Source organism: Accipiter gentilis, chromosome 18, assembly GCF_929443795.1.
Source record: "Accipiter gentilis chromosome 18, bAccGen1.1, whole genome shotgun sequence".
In the NCBI taxonomy this organism is placed as follows: Eukaryota; Metazoa; Chordata; class Aves; order Accipitriformes; family Accipitridae; genus Astur; species Astur gentilis.
The window spans coordinates 2,991,976-3,018,293 of NC_064897.1; the positions used below are offsets into that span (position 1 = coordinate 2,991,976).

The 26,318-nt window shown below is 40.1% G+C and overlaps 1 protein-coding gene across 7 annotated transcripts in view; it reads left to right on the top strand.

The window, feature by feature from the left end:
* The first annotated feature begins 1,110 nt into the window (after positions 1-1,110).
* ATXN10 (ataxin 10) overlaps positions 1,111-26,318 on the top strand; it is a 107,027-nt gene continuing 81,819 nt past the window's right edge. For 3 of the 7 annotated variants that reach the window (XR_007508628.1, XR_007508627.1, XM_049821489.1), the window contains exons 1-3: positions 1,111-1,256; positions 6,931-7,122; positions 10,162-10,244. Coding sequence is in view for 5 of the 7 variants with exons in the window: in XM_049821489.1 (XP_049677446.1) it covers positions 1,126-1,256; positions 6,931-7,122; positions 10,162-10,244 (406 nt within the window). In the remaining 2 variants the exon portion in view is untranslated. Of the gene's footprint in view, positions 1,257-1,308; positions 3,528-5,801; positions 5,993-6,930; positions 7,123-10,161; positions 10,245-26,318 lie in introns of those variants that run through there. The other 4 variants (XM_049821491.1, XM_049821490.1, XM_049821492.1 and 1 more) reach the window with 4 other exon arrangements.

Here is a 26,318-nt window from a genome sequence, read left to right on the forward strand (position 1 = left end):
ATTTGATCTGAAATATTTTGCAATGTAACTCATCAGTACACTACATGAAAAATCTGTATACTTAATGGAGTAAAAGCTGGTTAACAGTCACCTTATAACATCAGATGTTTAAAAAAAAAATAAATACCCAAAAAGATATGTTTATAAGGGGTAAATAAAAAATTGTTGCTTACAAGATTCGTGTTTGACAAAAGACAGGTAAAATGTCAGCTAAAAGATGAAGAAAGTGAGTTAAATTGGACCGCTGGGCAAACTGCGTCCCTTCCCAAACAGGGCAGGATATAATGAAATACCAAATTATGTATTTGCAGATAATTTTCACAGAGTGCACGACTGTCTCGTTGGCTTTTAGTGTACTCTACGGCTTCCTTCCTTCATTGAAGTTGTGATCTGCTGGTTGCCCAGACCTACTGAATCAGCAGTCGGCGAGAACACGCAGAAGAAAGTCGTTAGGTGCTATAGCCGTCTCTTCCCCGGAGCCATCCCTGTCGGGCACAACATACTCGGCCGCAGCCAGGACTCTTCTGATGCTTCACTATTCTTAGTCTCAAGTTTCACTGCATTGGAAACAAATTACTCTTTATTCATGAACAGGCAATTCTCAGAAGCAACAGAAACTGTTGGAAGGAAGAACTTGCACGATTGCAAGAGGCCTTGCCCAGCATCTTTTACTTACTTAACTTCTATTTGATTTTTGAAGCTATTTTTGCTACAGGGCTGGTCGTTGGTGCGTTAGTCACACACAGTAACTACCAGGAAGGGGCCTGGAAACACCACTTTCTAACGCACGAACAACTTTGACAGCAGACATAACATAAAGTCTGCCCCACTGGCAACCCAGGACACGCAGATTTATTCCTAAAAGAGGGTGCGTCCTTCAGACACCGGCGGCGGAAGGGCTAGCTGTGGCACGGCGGCGAGGCCCCCTGCTTAACATGCCCTCGGGTACCCGCGACACCCCTCTCAGCACACAGCCCCGCCGCCCTCACCGGCGCGGCGGCCATTTTACCTCCGGGCCGGCCCCGCGAGGCGAGGCGCACCGCCCGCCGGGGCCGGGCCGCCGCCATTTCCGCGCGGCGGGGGGGGGGGGGGCGGAGCTGGGTCGCGCCGGGGCAGGCGACGGCGATGGCGGCGACGGCGGCGGCGGCGCTGCCCGCGGCGGCGGCGCGGCTGGGGCGGGCCGTGGCGGCCGCGCCAGAGGCCCGCTTGGAAAGCGTGCGGGCGCTGGCGGGCCTGTTCCGGGAGGAGCAGCCCAGGTTAGCGGGGAGGAGGGACCGCCCGCGGCCACGTGGGCCGGGGGAGGGAGCTCCGGTCAGCGGGAAGCGGCGGGCCGGGGCCGGGCTCGGCTCGGCTCGGCTCTGCTCCGAACGCCGTCGTGGCCCTCGGGGTGGTCGGCTGCGGGCTCCGCTACGAAAGGGGCCCGCGGAGCAGCGGCGGGGTGCCGCCGTGTTCCTGCCGTGAAGTCTCTTGCTTCCCCCGGGGCTGTTCGTGTGGGACTCGGGGGTCACCTGTGGGGACCGGGGGGGGGGGGGGGGTGTGACTCGTCCCTTCTCCTCCCCTCCTTTCCCTCGGGGTCCCGTGGGGGGCCTGGCAGTCCACTCGTGCCCCTGCGCCTGTGGCAGGCCCGGGGCAGGGAGGAAAGGTTCGCGTCCCCCAGTCACAGGTTGCCCTCCTAGGCGGGTGCGCTCAGGTGGGTTGCAGCCGTGGGAGTAGCCGCTGTGGGGCAAAAAGCCACGGTGAGCCCCGCAGGGTGGCTGGAAATGGGTAAGGCCTGCCGTGTGAGGCCTTGCTGGGCGACGGCCGAGACCAAGGCCTGGGGATGAGGGTGGAGGTTGTAGGGCCTCGGTGGCGGCGGGCACTGGATGGGCTGCGGTGGGGGGACAGGTTGGGTGCCCCTTAGCATCTTTAGGATGGGGAAAGAAAGCGTGGGGTTACAGGAGAAAGCTAAGGGGGTGGTATGGAGCGTTGCTGTGCCTGTAAAGTCGGGGGGACCTCTGCGATACCGCACAACACTTGGCTTCAGCAGAGGTTGGGCCTGCAGGCAGAGGTTCAGCTGCATGAGCGGGTTTGGAGTTGGTTTTGCTCTTCTGGAAGGTGGGAGGAGGCATAGGTTGGTGTGAAGCTTGTGCTCGCTCCTCTCAACAGTAGCTGTTTGAAGGTTATTGCACCTAAGAACTAAGAAATCAGACTTCTAAGCTTAGCATAAGATTGTGGTGGTTTTTTTTGTTTTGGTTTGGTTTTTGTTAATTCCCAATACTATTTTTGTTAATTAAATTCCTGTTTAAAAATGGTGGTGGAGTTAAGACGTACTTACAAACATGTTCTTACGATCTTTGTGTGTACAGGAGACCTTCTTCTGGTGTTCATTTCAATTTCTCAAGAAAGAGAGGAGGACCTGTGCAAATTTTGGGCTTACGTGCTGATGCTTTCTCTGCCTGTTTCTAGCCTTCCTTCCTGAAACCTCTGCCACTGTGTTTTACAGAGGAGTAGATATTTGCCAAATAGCCAAGTTTTGCAGGTGCAGGTGGGCTGGAAGAGAGGCATCGTAATTGCCCTTCCAGAAGGACAAAGCTATAGTGTTAGCTTACATCCTATAGGATGTGACAGAATGGATGTGAGAGCAGCTTTGGCAATAAATTTGCCAACTGTGGAAAATACTGTTGTTGGTGCTGTTGAACCAGAAGACACAACCCAATGGATTTCTGGTATACAAAATTGTGATATTTAGTGACGATTCTTTTGTTGTTATGTGATTGTTCAGTGCTTGTGGAAACAAAGTAATTTACAAATGTGAGTTCTAGTGGTCTGTGATTCAGAAGCAAATAAGGTGAGGAAATAATGCCCCAACTACGAGACCATGGTGTAGAATCTGGGAGACTTCAATTCAGCTGTGTGCTTTACTTGGGACTTCCAGTGCTTTTGAGCAGATGTTATGCTTCCATTACTAATCTACAAAAGGAAGAAAATGGCATTATTTTATTACCAGGAATATTGTGAAGTTAAATACTCTAAAGGCTTTTTAGGGACTCTGCTTAGAAGAGTGGAATTGTGTAAGTACCTAAAACATATAGTAATGCAGAATTGCAAACTTCTGGGATATTCGCATAATTCCTGCCTAATTTAATGATTTTCGGAGCCCTGTCTTTTGAACACGGTTGCATTAATGTTTTTAACTCAGTGTTCACTAGGATGTTATTGCGTACAGTTTCTATTTTTAACAATCAAGCACGTAGGTCTTACAAGGAGTGACAGTAATCTTCCTTTTGGCATGAATACATGAATTCTGACTCTCTGTTTTGACTTAATACAAAACTGTGCATGTCTTCCTTGTCTGAGAGCTGGGCTGCTGTATTCTTTGCTTCTGCTTTCTTTTGTATTCCTGCAGAATACTTCATGCTGAAATCAAGGACAGGTGGCAGTAGCAAATTGTGAAGATCCTTTCTTAGGCAACAAAACATAGGAAACGCGTTTATGGAATATCCACAGAGCAGTTCTGAATGAATTTCAAGGCCTGTTTACAATAGAAGGTATTTTTTAATCTAAAAGCTACTTAGCAGGCTCTTTGCTAGTTTTACAGATCAATATTTAAATATTAGGGAAAAGGTTATGGAAGGAAAATATTTTCCTTTTCAGAAATACATTTTAAATACTTGTAGCCGCTATTTTTATCTGTATGTGAATCTTTGTCGTACTGCTGGAAAAAGATTATTTTTTTTAAACAATGGTTGCAAGCATTGCTGGGCACCAGTTACCTTAAATCACCCTTGACAGATTTCTTAATGTCAGCTAAACACTTCATGCCCTCCTTGCTAATGTGAGAATTTCGTTTTTTGTGCAGAAAGATAATTTTAATTAAAATTCCTTTGTAGTACACACTCAAATTGCAATGATGTATAAATGCTTAAGTCCAAGAGTTGCACTTAAATTTTCTCTGAATAGAATCCTGCTTTACCAAACAACCTTTAAGTCATTCCTTGTTCATTTGGAATAACTTTTGCTTGTTCACTTAGGTTTTTCTTTCCTGTTGTAGGAAGAGATTTGATTTCTGCCCCAAAAGATCTGGCTTAGGAATGTTCATTTTCTTTCATATTGTGTAGAGAGAGAGATTTGGAGTTCTCTCTCTCTTAGCTGATATGTAAAAATGCACATCTACTTCCATGTTCACAGTGAGGACAGGCACTTCCTTGTGTACCTCACACTTGCTCTGTTACAACACACGAGTTTAATCTTCATATTTTACTGGAAATGGCTACACTCTTAGTTGTGGTTTTTGGTTTTTTTTTTTTTTAATTTTCAATCTAATATTAAGAGAAAAGTTGTCACAATGGCCCAGTATGCTTGTGATCCAGTAACTGACTAAAACTGTTCTGCTGCGTAACTAGGTAACGAGAGTGGAAACTTTTCCAGGATAAGAATAACTTTAAGGTGTCCTTTTACTGGTAGAGTCACAGAAACATGCACAAAAGTACTTGCAGTTTTTTTCACTTCTGTTTTACCAATTTCAAATAATTGAACGTTGTACAATAGTACATGTCTTGCACTGACCACTGACTTCTGTATTTTGAAGCTGGGTCAGGAAATGACCAGTTTCATGTGATAATCCAACACGTGGCATAGGCAAATATAAAGTGAACTGGAGCTGGACTGAGAGTTTTCCTATTTTAGAATAATTTCAGTGTTTAAAAACTCATCTGACTAACAGCTAATAGTTCTGTATGGCATCTTCACTCAATAGAGAAGACATGGCTTTTGTGTGTTTGGGATGGGGCCTGTCTGGGTGCTCCTTTACCAGACCATAGCTCTTCTGATGTTTAGAAAAACTTGTGTCTGGATGCATTTACCATGGGTACTGTGGTACGTCAGTCACTGAATCTTCTTTTGGTATGCATGCCTGTTACGGAACAGCAGGAGCTGCACCACTTCTTGCAAGTTAAAGGTTCAAGTCCCATGAATGTTTTTTCTTATGTCTTTAAAAAAACCCCCAAATTCCAAACCTTCTTTCTGTTTATAGAAGCTCCACTGTTTTCTTTATAGCTGAGGGCCAGCTCTGCTTTTGGTCTTTGTTGTGCCACTTCGGTGTTTTCCCCTCAGTATTACACCACTGTAAAAAGTGTAAACTGTGGTGGGTTTTTTAATGTAGATGGAGATTGTGTAAGTGTGTTGGTCTTGATCAACAGTGAGGTTGTAGAGTGAAATACATATTTCCTAGAGATCTGAAATCTAATGTTGTTTTAAGTTAGTGATGTCATTTGTGTACATTGTTGTATTTCTTGCAATGCAAGTGCTCTCCCTTTGTAAGTCTACTCCACACCCTAACAGTCCTTGATATTGCGCACACTGTACCGTAAGATGTAGATGAACATGAAAGTGTCACTATTGGAGCAACAAGAATGGTAAGAGGCGTACAAAATGTGAACTGTGAGTAAAGGCTGAGAGAATTGGTTTTCTTTAGTCTAGGAAAAAGAACATGGCAGGAGCAGGGGTGGGAAATACGATAGTCTTCAGACATGTCTAAGGGTGTTACAGATAGGACACGTAGATGTGGCACTTAGGGAGATAGTCTAGTGGTGGAGCTGGCAGTGTTCAGTGGTTGGACTCAATGATCTTAAGGGTCTTTTCCAACTTAAATGATTCTACGATTCAATGGTTTGGTTTATGGACATGTGATCACTTGTGATAAAGAGTGGGTAGAATTTCTAATGGCGTAAATGTTTAGACATTTGGACGAGCAGCAGAACATGGGTAATACTCTATCATCCACTAATGTTTGATCAAGAAATTTTTAAACTCTCCCTTAGGAAGAGTGTTCTATGTGAATATATTTTGTTTAATATTACTTTCCATTTCATCTCACTTCTGTTCATAGCTTAGGAGGTATTTCTCAACCTTGTTTCAGATCCTAACCTTCCTGTTTGATCTTGAGTACACGAAAAGTCTGTTTAAGATTCAAGGAGGCTGCATCTGGATTTTCCTTTTTTGACTCTGGTCAGAAGTATGGGATGAGCAAATTTATTGAACTTTCCTGTAGCAATGCTATAAACACTCTTTGGTGTGGCTTCTTTTCACCAGCACGTAGTATCAAAACCAAGTTAGCAATGTTTGTAATGTGTTGCCCTCAGATCCTTTCTGAACATAGAATCAGGGAAGAGAGTATGTGAATAGCCGTGGTTTGAAAATGTGCATATCTGTGTGACATATCTGCAGATGTGCATGTCAGTCCTGCGGAGTCTGGTGAATCATATGTGATGCAGCAGCATCAGCTCTCTCATCCATTCATATAATATCTGTCTATATGCTTATGGTTTTGTAGTGTTGTTTTCCTAGGTCTTGATACTCTAAGGAGCGGCATGGCATTTTTTGTGTTGGGGTAGTTGACTGCTGAAGTAGACAGAGTTGACTTTCTCCCTTGGCTTTGATTCACACACTTCAGAATGATGCTAGTGCAGCCGCCAGCTTTCTTCACAGTTTTTCTTTCTCCCTTTGGTGAAATTTGTGGCAGGCTGTTTTATAATAGAGCTTCCAACACCACCTTCTGAAACTTCTAGTGCTGGACATCTAAACTGTGTTCATTAATTAAAGCAATTCCCAATTCTTAAAACAACATGCGGTGTCATGGATAAACATGCTAGCTATATGCATTATAGAGACTTTCTTTTTTTTTGAATTAAGATTCCAAAGAGCCGTTGGAGAGCTGTGAGGAATACAAGTAATATACAACTCTCTCACAGGCCCTTTTCTGAAAAGGCTGGTGGGATGATTGTGTGCATATATTTTGCTCTTTCTACTTGAAGGACCTTCTATACTATAGATAGTTAAAAACCATTGCAGAAACATCTTTGGGTTTATGGTAAGAAGTGTAACTGTCACAATATAGGCTTTTTGATAGCAGTGCATTTTTTTGTTCACTACGAATTTATTTATTTCTTTCAGAGAAATGGCAAAAGAAAGTATATTTAGGGATCTCCTGGAAATCCTGATGAGCACCTCAAGTGAAATTGAGCAGGCTGATAAGGACTCCTGTGAACTGGTAGATCGAGACACCTGCCTGCTGCTCATAGCAGAGTGTTTCAGATGTCTGAGGAATGCCTGTGTTCAGTGTGCCAAGAATCAACATGTCATGAGGTATAGTTATGATCCATTTTAACACATACAAAAATATAACCTTCTGATGTTTGTGTGGTTTTATATAGAGATTCTTATTTTACACTGCTGTGTTAGTTGATGTATTAACTGGTATTTCCTGCTTGATGCAGTCATTTGAAATGAAGTATGCAAGAACCAAAAATAGCTGACCTATTTGTAGGTCAGAGTTTGGGGCACTGCTGAATAATAGAACAAAGTGTTTGTGACCTTAGTATGAGTTTTTTTTTCTTGTTTCTTTAATTTTTTGGAAAACATAATAAGTAAATAGTTTTAATTATCAGTTACAGGATTAGTATGGTTTTTAAGGTGCGTTTAGAGCTGTCTGTTACTCATGGCAAAGTATAGCGTGTAGAATTGTGCATATCAACCCTGATACGTATAGTAAACTGGTATTAATGGATAATAAGTAGTCAGTCTGGCTCCTTAAGTTATTTAGCCTCTCGGGGGTTTTTTTTTGTCTGCATCTGTTGCAACATTGAGGGGATGCTTGGGATACAACCAGCTGTAGTTCCTGAAAATCTGGTACTCTACCTGCTGTCTTTTTTTTATTTTTTTTTTTTTAAAAACAAAAAACCCCCACCCCAAAACCAACAACAAACACTCCCCCTCCAAGAACCCAAGACCACCCAACCAAAAAAACCCAAACACCCCCCAAACCCATTGCAAGTTTGTTAGATAACAAAGAATTGTTGTGGAGTACAGTCTTAAAATTTGGTTTCTTGGGAATTGTCAGATTTGGTTTATTGAACTAAATATAATTTTGATATGACACGAAGTTGCAACTTCTGTGCTGGGGCAGAATTTTGTTAATGCCACAAAAGTTGCAGGACTTTTTGTAGAAGGCATTAGTTTTAGAGTAAGGTAAATGTAAGTTCAGGCTCTTACCTTTTGTTCCTGGCCATGCTAGCACTTGTGATCAGGCTGTGGGTCAAGGCACCCATCTGACAGAAAATTTATATGCTTGTTTATAAATTTTTGCTAGGTGGATGTTCAGCCAGACTGGGTTCCTTACTGTAACTTACTGTAGCTCCATAGTTACTCGTTAAAACAGGGTGAACAGAATTGCATGGCTGGGAGTTGGTAGGATTGCCTTTTTCAGTAGCATGTCAAATACAACCTAGTTATGGATACCTGAATTCCATTAGAAAGTAAAAAATTAGTTTTTACTTCCTAATGGAATTCAGATATCCACCTGCTTCTGAACAAAAATGTGCTCTGCACTGGTTATACTTGTGCTGCGTACTTGCCCTTCCTAGGCAGTTAGCGTAGCCTTGCTCATGTAGGAAGCTGAATGCTAATAATTGTGCTGTCCTTTAGACTGCAGGAGGGAGAAGGCCTGTAGAAAGCTCTGACCATGTTTCTAACAGTGAAGGACTCAGTGGGTCACTCGTTGGATACTGTTTTGGCTTTGTAGCAGCATAACAATTTATGCTCCTTTTAATATCGCACTGGGTGCTTTGAGCCAGCTGTGTATTAGCCATATGTTTGTGTTGATTTTAAACGGTTGCATATGCACAACTTGTTTAGGAATTAAATGTCCTGAATGATCAACAGTTGTGAATGGAAGGAAGGTTATGTGCCTTTGATGTTGAAGTGTGCAACATTCAGATATTCCCCAAAAACCCCCACCCCAAACTACAAATTGTTTGATCAAAATTGAAGCTGATTGTTTCTAGGAAAGAATGGAAAGATTGTGAACGCATGGATTGCATAACGGCTTTTAAACTATTGGGGAATATGAAGCGTTGTTCCTTCCAGGGTCAGTTCTTCTTTGTGTGCTGTGAAGAAATTTGGGGTCTTAAGGAATGGGAAATGCTTTAATAGATTGTATGTATACCAGTGTGCATGTGTGTATTATATATTTATAAATGTATCTTTGGCTTCTCTTCTGTTTTAGAACTTAATGAGAAGGAGTATGTGTTTGTCAGAAAACATCTGCAGAAGACAATTATTCAGTATTCATATGTGATGATATATTTTTTAAGTAACTGATGGATGGGTGTGAAGGTTCGGTAGAGATGGTATTGCCATGTTCTGCAGTTTCAGCCATTCGGTCTTGGCTGATGCCACTCTGCCTTGGCTGATCTCTTCTCAAAAAGTGTGACTACTAAAGTACAAATGAGTTAAAAGCTGAAAACTTCATCTGCTTGTACTGTATTCTTTGACTTAAATTTTTTACTCCTGTTGCATGCACATCCTGGCACGTATGTTGTTTACCTCCAGGATTGCTGATCTCTGGCTGTAGAATTATTTCGGTGTTTTTGATTCCAAATGGCTTCACTTGACTCATTTATCTTCGCTATGACCATGTTTTTTCATGTCTGGGAATGTTCGAGGTCAGGTTGGGTGGGGCTTTCAGCTACCTGGTGTAGTGCAAGATGTCCCTGCCCATGGTGCAGGGGTTGGACTAGATGATATTTAAAGGTCTCTTCCAAGCCATTCTGAGATTATACCTGTGATTCCTTCTCATTGGAGAAAAGATAATGGATTATTTGACCTTCCCTGCTTTCCTCCAAGTGTTTTGTATGTTTCCCTTTGAACTGGCCCTGTTGTTCCTCTGATGGCTGCTAATCACTCTGTTGGTATTTAAAATCCTGAAAGTTTATTACTAAGTAAATGTACATTGACACTTTCCCTGAACACTTGAACTTCAAACAAAGTAAAGTTTTTACACAAGTAAAGCTGTTTAAATTACAGGAATAACCTGATAATTTTGAACATCTGATGTAGAAGAGTAGCAAAAAGAGAGGAAAGGGTACTTAGCTCTGAAGGTGCTATGTCCAGAGTTGTTAATATGCAGGCTGATGCAGTAAACCTGTTCCTTTTGCTTCTGATGGTAGTAGTGTGGCTATTCATAGTCAGGAACAGTTAAGCAGGAGAAAGTGCTTTTTATTTCAGAGTTTCTGAAGTTGTTAAAGACTTGCTGTTAACTTCAGTGAAAAGCCTTTTCACTTTATTTAAGTGTATTTCAAATCAAGTATGGTTATTTTGGTTTTTTTTTCTCCAATTTAATAATAGGAACTTGGGTCTCATCTCTACGTCTGTCCATTTGATCAAATTGCTGCATGGAATACAAATCAAAGAAGAATTGTTATTGACTGGTAAGGCTGTGGATTTTGTTAGATATATAGCCTGCGCTGTATTTTTTTACGTGGGCAGTTAAGAATTGGGGGGGCCTTCTCTTATGCTGCTTGAAAAAATCTCAGCCCCAAGTCTAGTCCAATTGTATTTTCCCTCAACTGTTCCCTGTAGGTTGATAAAGGAAAGTTATGTTGAAATTCTTTAAAATTAACTAGGATATTTGAACGGCAGAAAGGAAAAGTTCTTGTAATACCTCCATTCAAAATATGTTTGCTATTTTTCTGTCTTTTTATTTGATCTGCAAACATAGTGAAATGAAGAAATACTCCTTTTTTATTTTGATGACACTTGAAATAATTTATCTGATTCCAGGAAACAAATTTTGGCTGTGACTTATTTAAAATTATTTTTTAATTTGCATTTCTGTGCTGTGGTTGCTGGCCAGTCAGGGTAGTATCTGCCAAGAACTAAGTACTGATCTGAGTAGTGTTCACATTTCCTCAATGAATGAGTTTTTTCTTTGCTTTTCATGCAGTGAAGAAAAAATCTGACTGTAGTATCCTTCCTTCTTAATGGCAGTTATTGCTATCAATTTCTACCAAACTCATTTCACTTGATATTAAGGCATTTTCAGTAATCCTCTTCACAATCTGCGTTTCCCTGTGTATGGATATGGAGCTTGATACAGGGCATTGGACCCCAGTCTTTACCGTCTGTGGTTGGAGAGAGTAGGGAACATTTGGTTTCTCTTGCTACTTTTATTTCTTTTCACTCCCATTACTTGGATGAGGTTTTTACTGGGTTCCTGTTGCTGCTTTTCTATCATTTTGCGAAAGCAAGTGAAACTACTGTCATACAGTTACTTACCCTCAAACACCTTTATGAAGCTGGGAAAGAGCAGTGAAGTCCAGGATACAGTTTTTCCTTTTGCTGCTATATTTGGCTCAAAATGAAGCCTTTCAGGCATGTGACGGTATTATGCTTAAGCCACGTTCACTCCTTCACCCGTTGCTGGAATCCTCCCTCCAGGGAACGATCAGTGATGCTAGCACAGCCCTTCAGTGTGGGAGGACGAGAACTAAACCCTGTGGGTGGCAAAAAGAGGGCTTGCTTGGTGACCATAAAGAGGAGGAACTGATAGGACACAGGAGTGACTCTCAAGCTGTGTCACAGGGTTGGGCAGGGAGGACTGGGAAAAGGCATGGAGGGCAAGAATGTCCTGCCCCACGGTTGTGAACCCCTCCATAGACCACTAAGAGAAAAGGAAAAGCGAAGGGAACCGAAATGCTGGCTTTGTCCAGCCTGCCATTGTTCCTGCTAGGGTCCTTGACAGCTTTAGGCTTGAAATCTGTCCTGGGCAAGTGGACTTCCCACCTTCAGCTTACTCAAGGCATCAGGAATTGGCGGTGTGAGAATACCACCTTTCAGTGGTGTATCCGAGTATCTAGACGAGAGTGAACAGGATGTACCCCTTGCTGGTTACTGCATGGCCTGAGGTTTCCCCCTTAGTCTTGTGGCTGCTGACCCCTCCTTGATGGGTTATCATATGCATGCATGCTGTTCTGCTGCTGGGACCTGAAGAAGCAGCAGTGAATGTTATTCAGCAAAAAAGAAAGGAGGGGGTGGAACCCAGGAACTTGATTAACTGCTTCAGACTCCTTTTTCTAGCCAGAGGATGTTGTAAAATCTCTATCAGCATTGAAAATTAAGGGGGGCATTGACCAGAAAGTTTTTAACAGTATCTCAGTAAAAAGTGTTTTGTGACCATTACTCTTCGTATCTGTTCAACAAATGGGTTTGAGTTGTAACTCAAATTTGATGTATTGACCCAGGATAGATGGTTTGTTTGATAGTGTATGTAGTATTGATCTCATTGGGAAACGTCTGTGATGAGCATGGCTGAGGTATTCCATTTATGTTAGTACAACAACAACAAAAAAATAGACAAGCAAGTGTTGCTAATTCCTTGCTGAGTGATCTGTTGAACTTTATTCTAAGTGAAAATTAAGCTAGTGCCTAGAGCACCAGCTCCTTCTACAGGGTATACCTTGGAAGTTAACAGTTACATTCAACTGTAGATTATTAGTCATACTTTCAAAAGTGAGGCAAATTGGACTTGAATAGCACTGTTGAAACAGAAGCAAGCCATGAAATTAGTAAATGTTCCTGTGTTTTCTAACTACATTTCTGCTTCATGATTCTCCTCCTTATATTTCATATAGGAAATTGGGTCACAAGGCTAGAGTAGCATGTGTATTTTGTTCTAGCAGATAATTAGGTGTTAAGTGGAATATTTCAGGTTGTTCATTTGGATATGTGTCCCGTTTTCACCTTTAAAGGCTGCTTGGATTTGGTGATCCCTCTCGGTGCCTGTTTCCTTAAGGTATTTTAAATACCTTCATGTTGCATCCATAGCAACAAAGTATAAGGATAAGAGGTAATGCTGTATTGCACAGTGAAAAACAATAATGTTTCAGTTCATGTCCCTGTGACAGATTCCCAGAGCAAGTTATTGTAGGCTAAATAAATTTGAAGTTGCAACATTATATTTATGAAGAGGAGAGATTGAAAATTCTTCATGCAAACTTATTTTAACCTGATCTGTGGTATGTTTTCACTCTTCTATCTGTTGGTAACTTAAGACTTGTAAGTCTCTGAGTGGTGTGGTAGTTTTTGTAGGAAAGTTCAGTGTATTACAATTTGTAATGGATAAAACCATAAATGAAATAAAGTATATATTCTCTGGCCACTACTGTGACCAATGTGGTGGTTCTAAGGGAGGGGACGAACTGCCTGTTCTAATAATATATTAGTGATCAAAGCAGCAAAAAAGGAGGTGCTGTGCAAAGTGGTGTGATTAAAACCTGTTGCTTAGATTCATTCAATTAAATTCGGACTCCTTTACATCATCTCTGCTAGGAGAAATACTTTTTTTAGTACTTTATCTTAGGCCAAAGTGTTACATACATGGTTAATTTGGTTCCTCACTTCAGTATATTTACTGAAACAACTCTACTGCAAGTTTTCAGTATACCTCTTTTCCTTTTTTTTTTTTTTAATGCTATAAAATGTTAGATAACTTCCTGTATGCTTGTAATATACTTGTCCCAGCCAGCTGTGGAAAAAGCTATTGTTTTGAGTACATGATATGCCACTAAGGCAATGGGGCAGAAAATCTGAAGGTAAGTTAGTGTGTCTGTCCTGGAGTAGCTCTTTAAGGCTTCAGATAGGTTTAAAAATAACTAGTTAATTGATACATATGGCATATAAAGGTTGTCCAACCCCAACTGCAAGCCAGCCATCCCTGTAATAATCATCATACCTATATTAAAATAACATTTTTAGGCCTTTACTGTATGGTGTTGCTAGAGATAGCTGTTTGTCCCCATTCTTCCTCCCTTCTTATTTCCCAAGTTAGTTGTAGTTGCATTCCATAGCCTAGTTTCTCTTCTCGTAATTGCTTACGATACATAGTAGTAATTTTTCTTGAGCAATTCATATTCTGTAGTACTTAGAGAATGGAACCTGCTCGAAGGAGTTGCAGAGTGAAAGCCAACAGCTAGATGAGTGCAGACAGTTGATGGGCAGTGATGCTTAACAAGCGTTAACAATTTGTAGCCCTTCTTCTGGGCAGTGCCAAGACTGATTTGTGTCAGATATGTCACACATACTTGTAAATGTGCTCTGTTTTCTTATTGCTCCAGCAGTCCTCCCTCCTTCTCTCTGCAAGAGATAGAACTTCCCGGTCAAGTAGAGAAAAATTCAAGTGCCACACTTCTTGTGACAGTATCTGAAAACTGGTTACAACTATATATGCTGAAAGTCTAGGAAGCAAGTGATTGTGTAAGGACATACTTAACCTTATAGATTACAGAGCTTGGATATTCCTGGTGGAAAGACAGAGAAGATGACAAATGCTGCGCCCCTCTCCCCAGTTCAGAATTAATTTGAATAGGGATTGAAGATGCAGGAACTGTACCTACTCCTGCAGAAATGCTGCATGCAAGAAGGTCCATTACATTTCTTTGTTAACTGATTTGAGACCACAGTCTTCCAACAAATAGCTAGCAAGATACTCAAAATTTCACTTTGAGTCTTAGGAAAAAAATTACATTTCTGCAGAATATAGATTTAATGGAATTTTTGTAGTACCCTCTCCATATCCCTTTTGGTTTTTTTTGTTTTTTTTTTTAATTAAAAAAAAAAAAAAGCCTCATCATAACAAGCTTTTTTTTTTTTTCTGCTGCGGGTATAAAGACCAAGAACACTTGCCAGAAGAGCAGGCTGATGAAGCTGCCAGATGAACTTTAACTGAACTTAAAGCAGACCCAGATCTCTTAAGAGCTAAGAAGTAGTTCAGTATGTTAGGGATTGCAGCAGACATAGGAAATATCCTTGTCAGAAGCCCAAGTAGAAAATCTCCTTCACTTCATAGCATGTGTCTTGTTTTGGTTGTGGGGTTGGGTTTTTTTTTTTCCTTTTTCCTATGGCAAATCTTAAGCTTTCCAGTAGAATCTAGCAGACCTTTGGGAAGGTACATTGAGGTTTGTCAAGATGATGGATCTTTAGATTTCAGAGTGCAAGATCTGGATTTAGGATTCATCTCTGAAATCTGGGAAAAAACAGGTAGCTTTGCTTGTCCTTAATAAAATGCAGTGAGGGTATGCCTGTTTTGAAGCAAGCTTATGTTCAATAGGCTATGTCCCATTTGATCCTTTCATTGATTCCCACCCCTGCCCCATCCCGGACAGAAGGAGCTTTAATCTTTTTGTTTGTAAATAGATCTTCTCAAACCTTTCACCGCTTCGAAATATTGCTGATGCTGAAGAATGTGCTTTGAATTCCAACATAATTGCTTAAAAAGTATTTATCTGCCAAAATACTTTTCTCTCCTCTAGGATGAAAAGGCATTGAATGCCTGATAGCTGCCCTGCGTGGGACAATTTGTTGTGCAAGTTCTCTGAATGAGTTGATTGTCCTCTCTGAGCGGAACTGAGTGCAACTGCACCGTATCAGCGTCAGAGCAATACTGCACTGTTTGTGAGTGCCTGAGAGAGGTGCTCTGAGCATCGCGCCAGCATTCCTCTGTTCCAGGCTGCTGGTGATACTTGAGCTAGCTTTTAACCAAGTAGTGCAGGTATTGTTATGCTGTGCTGGTGCCACCCCCCCTAAGTTTTTAGGGGTTTTACCCTGGTTAGTTAAGCCGCATAAAAATGCGTTAATGGGAGAATGTTAACAGCATTATGTTCATGTCATGGGTACTCCTGGAGATCTCAGTAAAAATCAGGGTCCAGATATGCTAGCTGTTACACAAAGGTTTAGGTCAGTCACTGCTCTTAATGTTATGAAGTCCAGAAACGTTGGGTAAATTATAGTGGATGATAAGCTTGAATCCTTGAACAGGAATTTGAGTTTGCTTCCAATTTTCTGAAAAGTGTTCAGGTGTAGTTAAACTGCTACAGATACTCTATTCAGAACAGAACGTAAAACATTCCTGTAAAAGCAGTGATGAAAGATGACTCTATGTAAATTTTTTAATACTGTGCTTATTATAGTAACTTGAGCATTTTCTGGTAGGATGTTCAGCAACATGAATATCATATGTCTAACACCTGTTCACACCTCTTTTCTCGAGGGAAGATGTGTGGGGAAATACAGAATATCTTGTTTTAAACATTTTCCAAATACTTAAAACGCCATGTACTTACAAGGGAGCTATGCAGAAATGTTTCTTGCTTTGAGCAGAAGAGGAGAAAGCCTGTGATGCTGTTCAGGTAAAGATGACCATGATGAATCTGAAACGTCTTCAGTGCTTTTTTTCCCCCCCTCTTCTGCCTGCCGGTAGCATTAATAATAACTTGGGTTCAGGTTCAGTTAGTGTTCTTTAAGTACATACACTGATTTGGACCTGGCCAGCTATCGTGTATTTTCTTTTAGTTAATGAAAAAACAGTTGCTCTTGACCCATTGCTGCCTTATGGGTTGATCATGGTCTAGGAAGAAAGTGCATTGGAAAGTACTTTGAAATCTGTCAGCGTGGAAGAGAAGTACTCTGCAGAAGAAATGGTAATAAGTAACCTTGGAATTCAGAACTCTGTTAAAATAAAAACAATATCACTCCTTCATAGACATTAAAAAAAAAAAAAAAAGCATAAGGGTGTGCATGTGCTTCAGAAATATTTAAGAGGTAAGGAACCTAGGCTATATATAGCTTCCGGAGATGATATTTGTTGCAAAAGCCAGATGGGATGGAAGCATTTCATCTTTGATGAAATAACAAGACAAAAACTTTCTCCTGAGGTCTGCAGGAGGAGAACATCACACGATTGAGCAAAGAAGGATACTTGATTTCTTTGTAAACTCTTGAAGGTGAAGGCATGCTGTGTTCAAAAAGGATATAACCTGTAGGAGTTAATGTAGTACAAGAAAATGATGTTGACATTTTGTTATGAGAGATCCCTGAAAAGAAATGGGGAGAGATCAGAGATTCCCAGCAGCTGCATTGGGTGGCTTATCCCTTTCTAAAAAGTTGTTAATTCAGGGTCATTTTTAAGGGTTTACAGAAAAGGAGATATTTAACCAAATGTTTTTGTTTTCCTGAAGAAGAATCTGAGCAAAACTGGGAGCTTTGAGTTGTTATGTTTGCAGAAGTATTCCTGAAAACAAAAATGAATGAATACCAGTTAAGTGATTCAAGTGATTTCTACTTCCTCAAGAGAGGCCAGGAGAAGTAAACCTTTCAGTTCTGTCCTCAGTCAGTGAAACAAAACATGGGATGTTTCTTTACTCTGACCTGTTCCTAGTTCTGCACTTAACCATTTGCAAATAGGAATTGCACTGGAAAACTGAGACTGGGTAATTCTGAGGGTATGGAAAAGCAGGGGGAGGTGGTGGTGGTCTCAAACCTGCCAAAGAACACTAAATTGATTTTCCTTTATTCTTTTTAAATGGGCAGCCATGTGTCCTTAACCATTTCTTGATTCTTGCCAATATTTATTTATCTATCTATTTATTTATTTTCTTCCCCTAGAAGGCAATGGCAACAGCAGCACTGTTACTTTTGGTCCCATTAGAACAATTGTATCTTGGCAATAATAGGAAAATGAGCTAGAAGTAAATACTCAGACCTTTTCAGAATGCATCTGAGTGGTACCTTTGCAGAACCAGTTAGTTTGAAAATGAGGGCATTTAGGGCTTATGTACTGACATAGGAGTCTAACTAATCTATGGCCTATTTTCGATACTTTCTTTTTTTCCTGTACCTTATTATTTGGAATGACAGGACATTCAGCAAAGTATTTTGAATTAACAGGAAAGAGAAGGAGAGCGGTCAACTATGGAACCTAAACATTCTTTAACGAATGCCAATATTGACTGAAGGAGGCTGTCTCTTATCTTTTGTGCTTCTTTCTTATTTCCTGTTCAGTATCTTTCATGTTTCTGTTTTATTCTTTAAAAAATTTGCATTCTGTTTTCGCTGCTTTTTGTAGGTATTTAATCATGTTGCACTGAATGGTTTCATTTCCAAATTACTGCTTGTGTTTTATATATGAAAAATAAATATTTTAAAATATACCTGGAAAGTGTGATGGAACAGTAAATTTTTTACTAGACAGACATCATAGCAAATCAGAGCAAATATCCAGAGCTCACCCAGTGCATTTGGGAAACCAATGCTAAGTTTTATTACCTATAAACAGAGGTCTTTTTTGCTGTCTGAACAACAAGTGTCTCCACACAGGCTTGGTTATATGGATTTGATTGTAATGTGATTACAGTTGGAGAAGATGTAACTTTTAAATTGTATCCTGGAGACTCTCAAACACAATGGCTACTAAATTTAAACCAACAGGACTAAGGAAGGAAAGTTAATCCTTCCTCCGTTCCCACATCAGTCCCAGCTATATATCTCTGGAGGAGAATGCATACTGTTTTGTTGGGGAATTTTTTTGTTGTTCTTGTTTGTTTGTTTTCAATGGGTGTTTTATGAGCAAATACTGTAAATTATTACGCTGCAGATTTGTTGTATGAATCATATGTTACGTGCTGATTTACATGGAATGAGGGAATAAGTGGTTATAAAGCTTGAACTACTTTACTTGTCACACAGAGTCAAAACATCATGAGCTGTTAATAGGTGACATTTGTCAATTTATGTTCATATTCATATTAGCGTTTCTTTCAAGGGAGAGGAAGTGGGAGAGAGCAGTTCCTGAATGGACCCACAATCCATGGGGTTAGTTCCCAAAAAGCAGCATAAAAGGAGCATGCCTCAGTTGCTTGGAAGAAAAGAGAATTTAAAAATCTGCAGTTCCATTTATTTTTGTATTTGGGGTTTCCTTTTGCTTACTGCTGGCATAATTAAACTACTTATGTTTTACAGCTTGCTTAAATGGGATGCTAATTTAAACAGACTTTTTTTAGCCATATAAATAAGGGACAGCCCTCATCTTAAGAGTTGCCAGTTTCCATGTGTGATCTTTGCTTTGTCTCTCTAGGCTTTTTGTATGGGGGATTGGTGCCAGTACTTTGCTGCCACTGTTAAAGTAAAAACTATAATTACATTGTCAAAATAATATTTATAGTATTTTCGGGGAATAATTGTGGGAGTGTGACGAATATATTACACTCATCAAACTTTTATGTAAACATAAGCATGAGTTTTTTATTTGAGTTATTGGTGTTGTTTTTGGCCTTTGTGTTTTTCCAATCTGTAAAAATAATATTGGGATTTTCATGGTCTTTGTAGCATTTGCAGAGTGTATGCCCTAACAATCAGTTGATACACTATCTGGTAGAAGTAAACTGCTATTTGCACTTGTATTGGGATTTTGGTTTCATGTTTCCATAGCTTAAGAAAATCCTGTGTTTTTTTGAGTTTTGCTATCCCCTAATTATTATAGCTCAGAGCATTTTACTACTTTACCAAACAGGAAAGTTTTAAGTAATTGGTTTGTTCTCTTGGTACCATTTGGGGTTGTTCGGGGTTTGGGTGGGTTTTTTTCGTTCCTTTTTGTGTTTAGCTCATTAATTTTTTTTTAATTTTTATTTTTTTTTTTAAATTGAAAGTGAGTCTGCGTGCTTTTGGAAGGTGACTCTGAACATCTCCCAGAAACACCTATCCTAGGAAGCGACTACAAGGTTTTCTAACAATAGACAGTTGCCCTTTTACTAGTTAATGGTACAGGAAGGACTTGGGCATTCTTGCTGCTGGGCAATGATAAGTTACCAGATGCACAAATACTTCAGTCCTGCCCTATACTGCAGTTTTAACTTTACAACTGCTCTGTCTGAGCTGTGTTTTGGTGAATATTGCCACAGCGTTGTAATGAACTGTCTTCAGAACATCTACAGCAAGGATTACAGCTGTGCAAACTTCACCCTTGCTAAGCATGTCAACCTGATACCACCTTCTGTGGGCAAGAAGGTTCTCTTGGTCCTCATAGTTTGGTCCAAAATCCATTGAAGGCTGTGGAAAGACTCTGATTTGGGTGGGCCTTGGTTCAGGTCATCGTTCCAGGTCTTTGTTCTTTGGCCCTTTTTTTCAGAAACTGCAAAATAGGGAGCCAACTTTTACATCTCTTTCAGCTGTCTGCAGAAGGAACAGAGCCAAACCTGGACTAAGATAAGTCAAACTGATGAATTGTCCTTAGTTAGCAAACGCTGAATTCTCTTTAGCTCTTGTGCATGTAGTATTGCCCCTATCTGCAGTGGTTAACTCTTGCTCCATTCACTGAGTCCCACACTTTGAATCTTGTGCAGTGTATACAGGCACAACTAACTGTGCCCTGCAGGGTTAGTACAGTAAACTATATTTATGTGATACAGCAGTAACTGTCATTTTGAGTAAATGCCAGTGTTGTTATTGTTTTCAGCCTCACATGTCTCTTTGTGCACGTGGCTTGGCTGTGACTTCTGGTATTAATGTGGAAACTACACATGCCTTAATTTTTTTCTCATAACATCTGGAGTGGAGTGAATTTTGAGGAGAGTAAGTTCAGACCTACTGAAGAAGGGCAGCTTTAGGACCAGGGACACTATTTAAATGCAACATTTTCTTATCTTAATGGAGGAAAAAAAAAAAAAGGAGGGAGTGGGGCTTTCAACAGGCCCTGGATCATCACTACTAGACCCCTGATACCACAGGCAACTGTAGTTGTAGGGTCTTTTGTCTGAATATAGTAAGCTCTAGCTTGCTGTCTTTATCCCTTGTTAGTCCTTTGGAAGGCTCCCCTCTTATTTTAAAACCTTTTCCTAGCTCTGGTCTAAAAGTCCTACTGAGTTTGAATCCAGTGGTTCTTGATAGTGGTTTTTTTCCTACCTTGGGCTTGATTCTCTACTTGAGTCCTGTTGCTTCTGTAGTGACTGACTGATTTAAGCTGTGTTGAGCTGAATTACTTTATTTACCGTGGAGCATGAGTGTAAAAGTGTATTATTGCAGTGGCTTGTTGAGGTACAGTTTGAACTACAGACCAGATCCTGCCTAATGAGGTTCATTCACCTGTCAGATACTGATGACATGGATGGCATTGGAAGCAGACTTTGAAATAGCGACGAAAACGCTGGTGCTTTCCAACAGTTCAACGTTTGTTGCATTGATGATCAAAACTGTCCTTTCCATGGTACTCATGGAAAAATTTTTTGATTGCTGTACCGGGAGACAGAGGTGATGACTGTCTCAGAGTAAATATAAATCATTTTGCTCCTTCTAGGAGAGGGACTAACCTGAGCTAATATCCTTAAGTTATAACAATTAGCAGGCCAGTGGGCTGCCTTATAGGTTTCCCTTTTCTTGTTGCTGATACTGCTTTTAGGCAGTGTGTATAGCTGTTTTGTTTTTTTTCTTGCTCCTGCAATTTGGAGGCTTTCTAGTACAGCCTGCCAAGATGTTGCCGATTTATGACACATGCGTAGTGGTTTTATAATGTGGACTGATATCCACTTGGAGCACAAAGGAAATGGGAGTTTGCTGATGTCTATTTAATTAGAATGGTTTCTGGTTACTTTGGTTGGGGATTGAAATGAACAGTAATGCCTATGTTTATGTGGACCTTTAAATACAGTGTTCTGTAAGCCCTTTCCTTCCTTCCTTGCTCTTTACTGTCCCCTACCCTACCAGCAAATAATGTCAACAGGATTCATAATGAGGCAGGTTTCTAATCTACATAAATACACGTGAATCAAAACTTACAGAAATATCTGTAGATTTAAGATGGTCGCCATTGGTTGACTGGGGGGGAGCGGGGAAGAAAACTACTGTTCTATTACGGATGGAAAATTTGTTCCCTGCCACCTTCTTTCGATGGAAAGGCTGTGGTGGTTTTGCTTTGCTCTGACTCTGTGTGCTGAATCGGCAGCTCCCCAGGGCAGCTCTGGTGTGAGCAGGGCCAGCATATTTCTGATCATCTTACCTTGCAGCAGCTGCTCGGTGGCTGTTTCTAGCTTCCCTTTACATCAAAGGCAGGAAGAGAAACCAGTCTTCGTCTCATAACTTGCTGCTAGACTTTAGCCAGAAAAGGGTGGGCATCAATGGGGTTTGCCAATTATGTACTGTCCCTAATAGAACCTGTTGTTATTGGCAGTGATGGGCATAGTGCAGGTCACATGCTTCTTCCCTGTCTTCTGGCTGTGATGGAGGAGAAGAGATAAGGGTATGTTTATTGCAAAGATTACATTATTTTCTTACAGGATGTGACCAGATCTAGGTTGTTTTTGTTTTTCCCAGCAGGGACCATAAGATCAAGGTGGGAAGAATGGGCTAAACAAACCTTTTAATGCAGAGAGCTTCCTGAAGACAGAGTGTCCTAAATATAATGTAGGGAGAGAAGCTCAACTGTTTTCACATGTACGGAGAGGAAATGCCCGTACTAAAGAGTCTCCCCCAGAGGCCCGAGAGTGCTATAGTTCTTCATCCAGGGAAAGTGAAGATGGAAGAGGGGTGGAAAGGAGCTGGAGGAAGATCCAGGCAAAGAGAACAATGTGAGGCATCTGCTTGTCTTCGGGTAAACTGTTTGGATAAAAATCCAAGTAGTTATAATTATGTAGAAGTTCACCATGGCATTCTCTCGATCTTTTCATTATCATTGCCATGGCACAACTTCCAGATCTCCAGTTACGTGAGCGTTGTTCTGGTGGAAAAGGAGGGGGCTGTCTGTAACTGTGGCTTTCCAGACACAAGCTACAAGACTTTTTTTTTTTTCGATTCTGCAGCATCTTTTTTTGCTAGCAGCTTTGGGATTGGAGAGAAATGCCTCGTGCCCGTCTTTCACTTTTCAGTAAGAATTTTGGGGAATATTGTGAGAGTAGAAAGGGTAAGTTATGAGGTTTGTACCAGGAGACATCAAGTTCTTTCCCTTTCTTCTGTCCTCTGGGCATACGTCGTGATACAGAAGGGACTGTAACAAGGCAATGAGAAGAGGCAAGCTGCATTTATAGGTATAAAAAAACCCAAATAAAAATAAATAGTAATGCCCAAAAGCGTGGATGCTAAAACTGTCGCTGTATACTGTAATGTGGGTATGCAGGTAAAAATACTAAATGTAAGTTTACTTGTTGATCTCTGTCTATTCCAAAAGGACCATCATCCATTTATTAGTCAGATACAGAATATAAATGGTCTGAGGGGGGAAAAAAAAAAAGTCTGATATCCTTTCCACAGACTTACCGAAAAAGATCATTTAGCTTTTCTAGGGAAAATGTAAGCACTTCAGTGGAAATTTTTGGTTTAAATGAAACAACATCCACAGTATGCCATCAAAAATAATTGGAGAAATTTGCTTATAATCTTGGTTACATGTTAATAATTTTCTTCCTTTTTTTTTTTTTTTTTTTTTTTTGACCTGTACAAGGTATCATGCAGTAGTGTGTCATATGGTTAGATACCACGAATAACGCTTAGTGGGTGGCCGGTCCTTTTTGTTATTTTTCTTGGTTTCCTGGCATGGTTTAAGTCCAGGTTGAGACTCCCCAGTACTTCAAACTTGCTGATTTTGCTACAACAGGGTCTTTAAAGAGACATTGTCTGTTAGATTTAGGCTCAACTTTTAGGTTGATTCAAGAAAAAGATTTTTACATCCTAACACATGCAGGAAGCTTATAAATGCAGTTCCCAAGTCTGCAAGCACTTACATGTGTTTTACTTCACATAGGAGAGTAATCTTAGGCATGTGTTTTTGCTACTTGTGGGGATGTAACAGGAGTCCCATTTATTATGCCTTTAGACTTTAATAGATAATTTATTAAAGAAATGAACACACTGATGATGTTTACTTTCTAAAATAAAATGATTCAATTAAAATACCAGAAGATAAAGAGGAACAGTCCTGTTAACTGTATTTAATAAGCCTTGCTAATGCTGTATGAATCTGAATCAGAATGAAACTGACCTCAAGTCAGGCAGTGGGCTGTCAAACTGACTCTTTTCCTGGTAAATGCACAAATACATTTTTTTTTAATCTATCATTATGAGATCTCATTAGAACTTAATTTGCATCAGAGGTTAATTTGATGAGTGGTCTGATGGTTTCTTCCAGCTCTGTTCTAATTTGCTTGTAACTCCACATTTTTAGTAGCGTGGTGGGAATTTTTCTTGCTTTTGAGTCAAAGTGTCCTTTTTAGTAAGAACAAAGTGTTGATATTTTGCCTAGACATTTATCTTCCAAGTACAGAATGGTTGCCCGGTCACTGCACGTAATGTTCTGTTAATATTAGAGTTGGCGTTTCTGAAGGGAAAGAAAAAAAATTTAAGAGTGTTACTTTCTGTTGGAGGTGCAGGAGATGAGGAGTGGGAACAGAAACTTATTAAACGCAACATTCTTGGTATTCCACAGATGGTAAAAATGGGTTACTAGTCTGCACTGCAGCAAGTGCAGTATGATCAAGGCGGAAATATAATCGGTAGCTAGACGTTCATTTTATTTACAGAAATAAAATACTAAGCACTATTTTAAATAACTTTAAATGATAGAGCCCATATATGTATTGTACATTCAATCCGAGTAGTCTAGACAGACTGTTTTCCAAGGAAAATACGTTTTCATCAGTATTTGTGGTATGATTCATGGTGGTGAAGAGGCAAATAACTCTTTTTTATGACTGGAAGTTGCTTTAACTTGCAGCCACAAGGAAACAAGTCAATGACCGGATGATAGTGGTGGAAACTAACATTTTATAGTAATAGAGGTCTACACCTTATGCTGAGTTCAAGGTTTTATTTTTTCCAGGGATGGCAATATATCACAAAACATTCTGCCATTATTTACAAACAACCAAAGGTGGTCTGTGTAATGGCTCACAGTCCACAATTTAGATTTGCAAAGCTCACAGGAGGCTTAAAAGGTGTAGAGGCTGTCAGGAGGCTGTGATTTGGTATAAGTACTTGTAAACCTTTGTGCATACCCCCAGTGTAGAGGGGGCACTCCAGCAATCTCTTTCATGCATAGTTAATGGTTAGCAAAGCATTGAAGAGAGATATGCAAGTTTCCTAGCCTTATGTTTGCAGTCTGGCATGTGATATTGTACAGCTTCTTACATGCTTTGATTGGATTTATTATATATCTCTGTGTAACTCCAGTAAAGGCAGAGGATTGTACTTATAACTATCTCTGTGCTGTCTGTCCCAAATAAAAAGAATGGAAATCTTTTCTTATGACTGTTGTAAGCCTCTGCAGCTAAGGTCAAGGTTTTTCATAGTGATTGGTGAGCAAGTTAATGGCCTCCTGTTCTTGACTAGAGAAATTGTAGTAGGACTTTGAAAGGCAAGTCTGATTATCCACCAGGAAAAAACTCATATTCTGTAAGGAAGATGTAAAAATGTGTATGAATATAAACATTTAAATAATACACACTACAGCAAAATATGTTGCATAGTGACATAATGCTTGTGTGTAGCAATCTAATCAGGAAAGATACTGCGGGGGAGAAATTGCAGTTAATCTTGTTGATAGAGGCTAACCAGCAATAAACTCTTCTAACTTCAGTACTGGAACTTTAATAACTTTTTTTGAAATATTTTCACCTAACCATGTGGAACAGAAAGAAACAATGTATTGCATTTTAAAATCATAATGCTTAAAATCTTTCTCCTAATAACTTCAAGGATTTAAGTTTTCATCTAATACTCAATCTGATTCTCCAAATGACACTGTGTGAAATGACGTCTTTGTGAGGAGCAAGACGCAAGGTCAGGACTGTGAAAGGTTCATGTGTGTCCTCCAGATCATCTGGGTAGTAGTGCAATATAATTGTGAAATAAAAAGTGTACGCTAGAGCTTGGTTCAGTTAGTGTGTGATTGTAAGAGACTGAAAGGAAGAAATGGAGCTGTGATCTTGAAGGTACTGAACTGCAGGAGTGCATTTTAAGTCATCCTCATGCAGGGCCGTAAAGTATCAGCTGCCTCACCTTGCATGGGTGGCATTGAGCAACTCTAAAAGATCTGTTTACATGTAGACAGACATTTAGGTACCAGAATTCATACGGAAAAGTGTCAGGGTTTCCCCTTGTACGTGTTGCTCTGTTGTATAAAGAGGTTTTTTTTTTTGTAGAACCTAGAAAATTCTCCATAACCCATTGCAGGCTGATTGTGAAAGCAACATGTAATCTAAGTATTTGCATTTGCAAAAGAACATCGTGCTTTTATAGGAACCATTGAAATCTCAATGGGGGAAAAATATCTTCAGCTCTAGAGTCGATTTGTGTATCAGAAGTTACATCTTAGTACATGTAATTTCACAGTGGTTGACCATCAGGTTAAAAATAGTCTTGTGACCACACACAGCGTAATGGTTTTTAAATTAAAATTTAGTTGTGCTGATAGCTACAGAAATATTTGTTAAAAGTCAGTGCTTACAGACACCAGCAGCTAGGGGGTGGACTGAAGATGTTAAATAAATCAGTCCTATTGAAAAGACATACTTTTTTAATAATTGTTATGAGTAGTATTTCCCAAATACTAAGCTAATGCAGCTGGAAAGAGTGGCTGACAATATTTTAGCTTCATAAAGATCTGTACATTTTCAGGTAAAAAAATGAAATAGTGTCGTCTTCCTTTTTTCTTTTTTTTCCTTCCCCTTTTCAGAAAGCACATGGCTTATTGA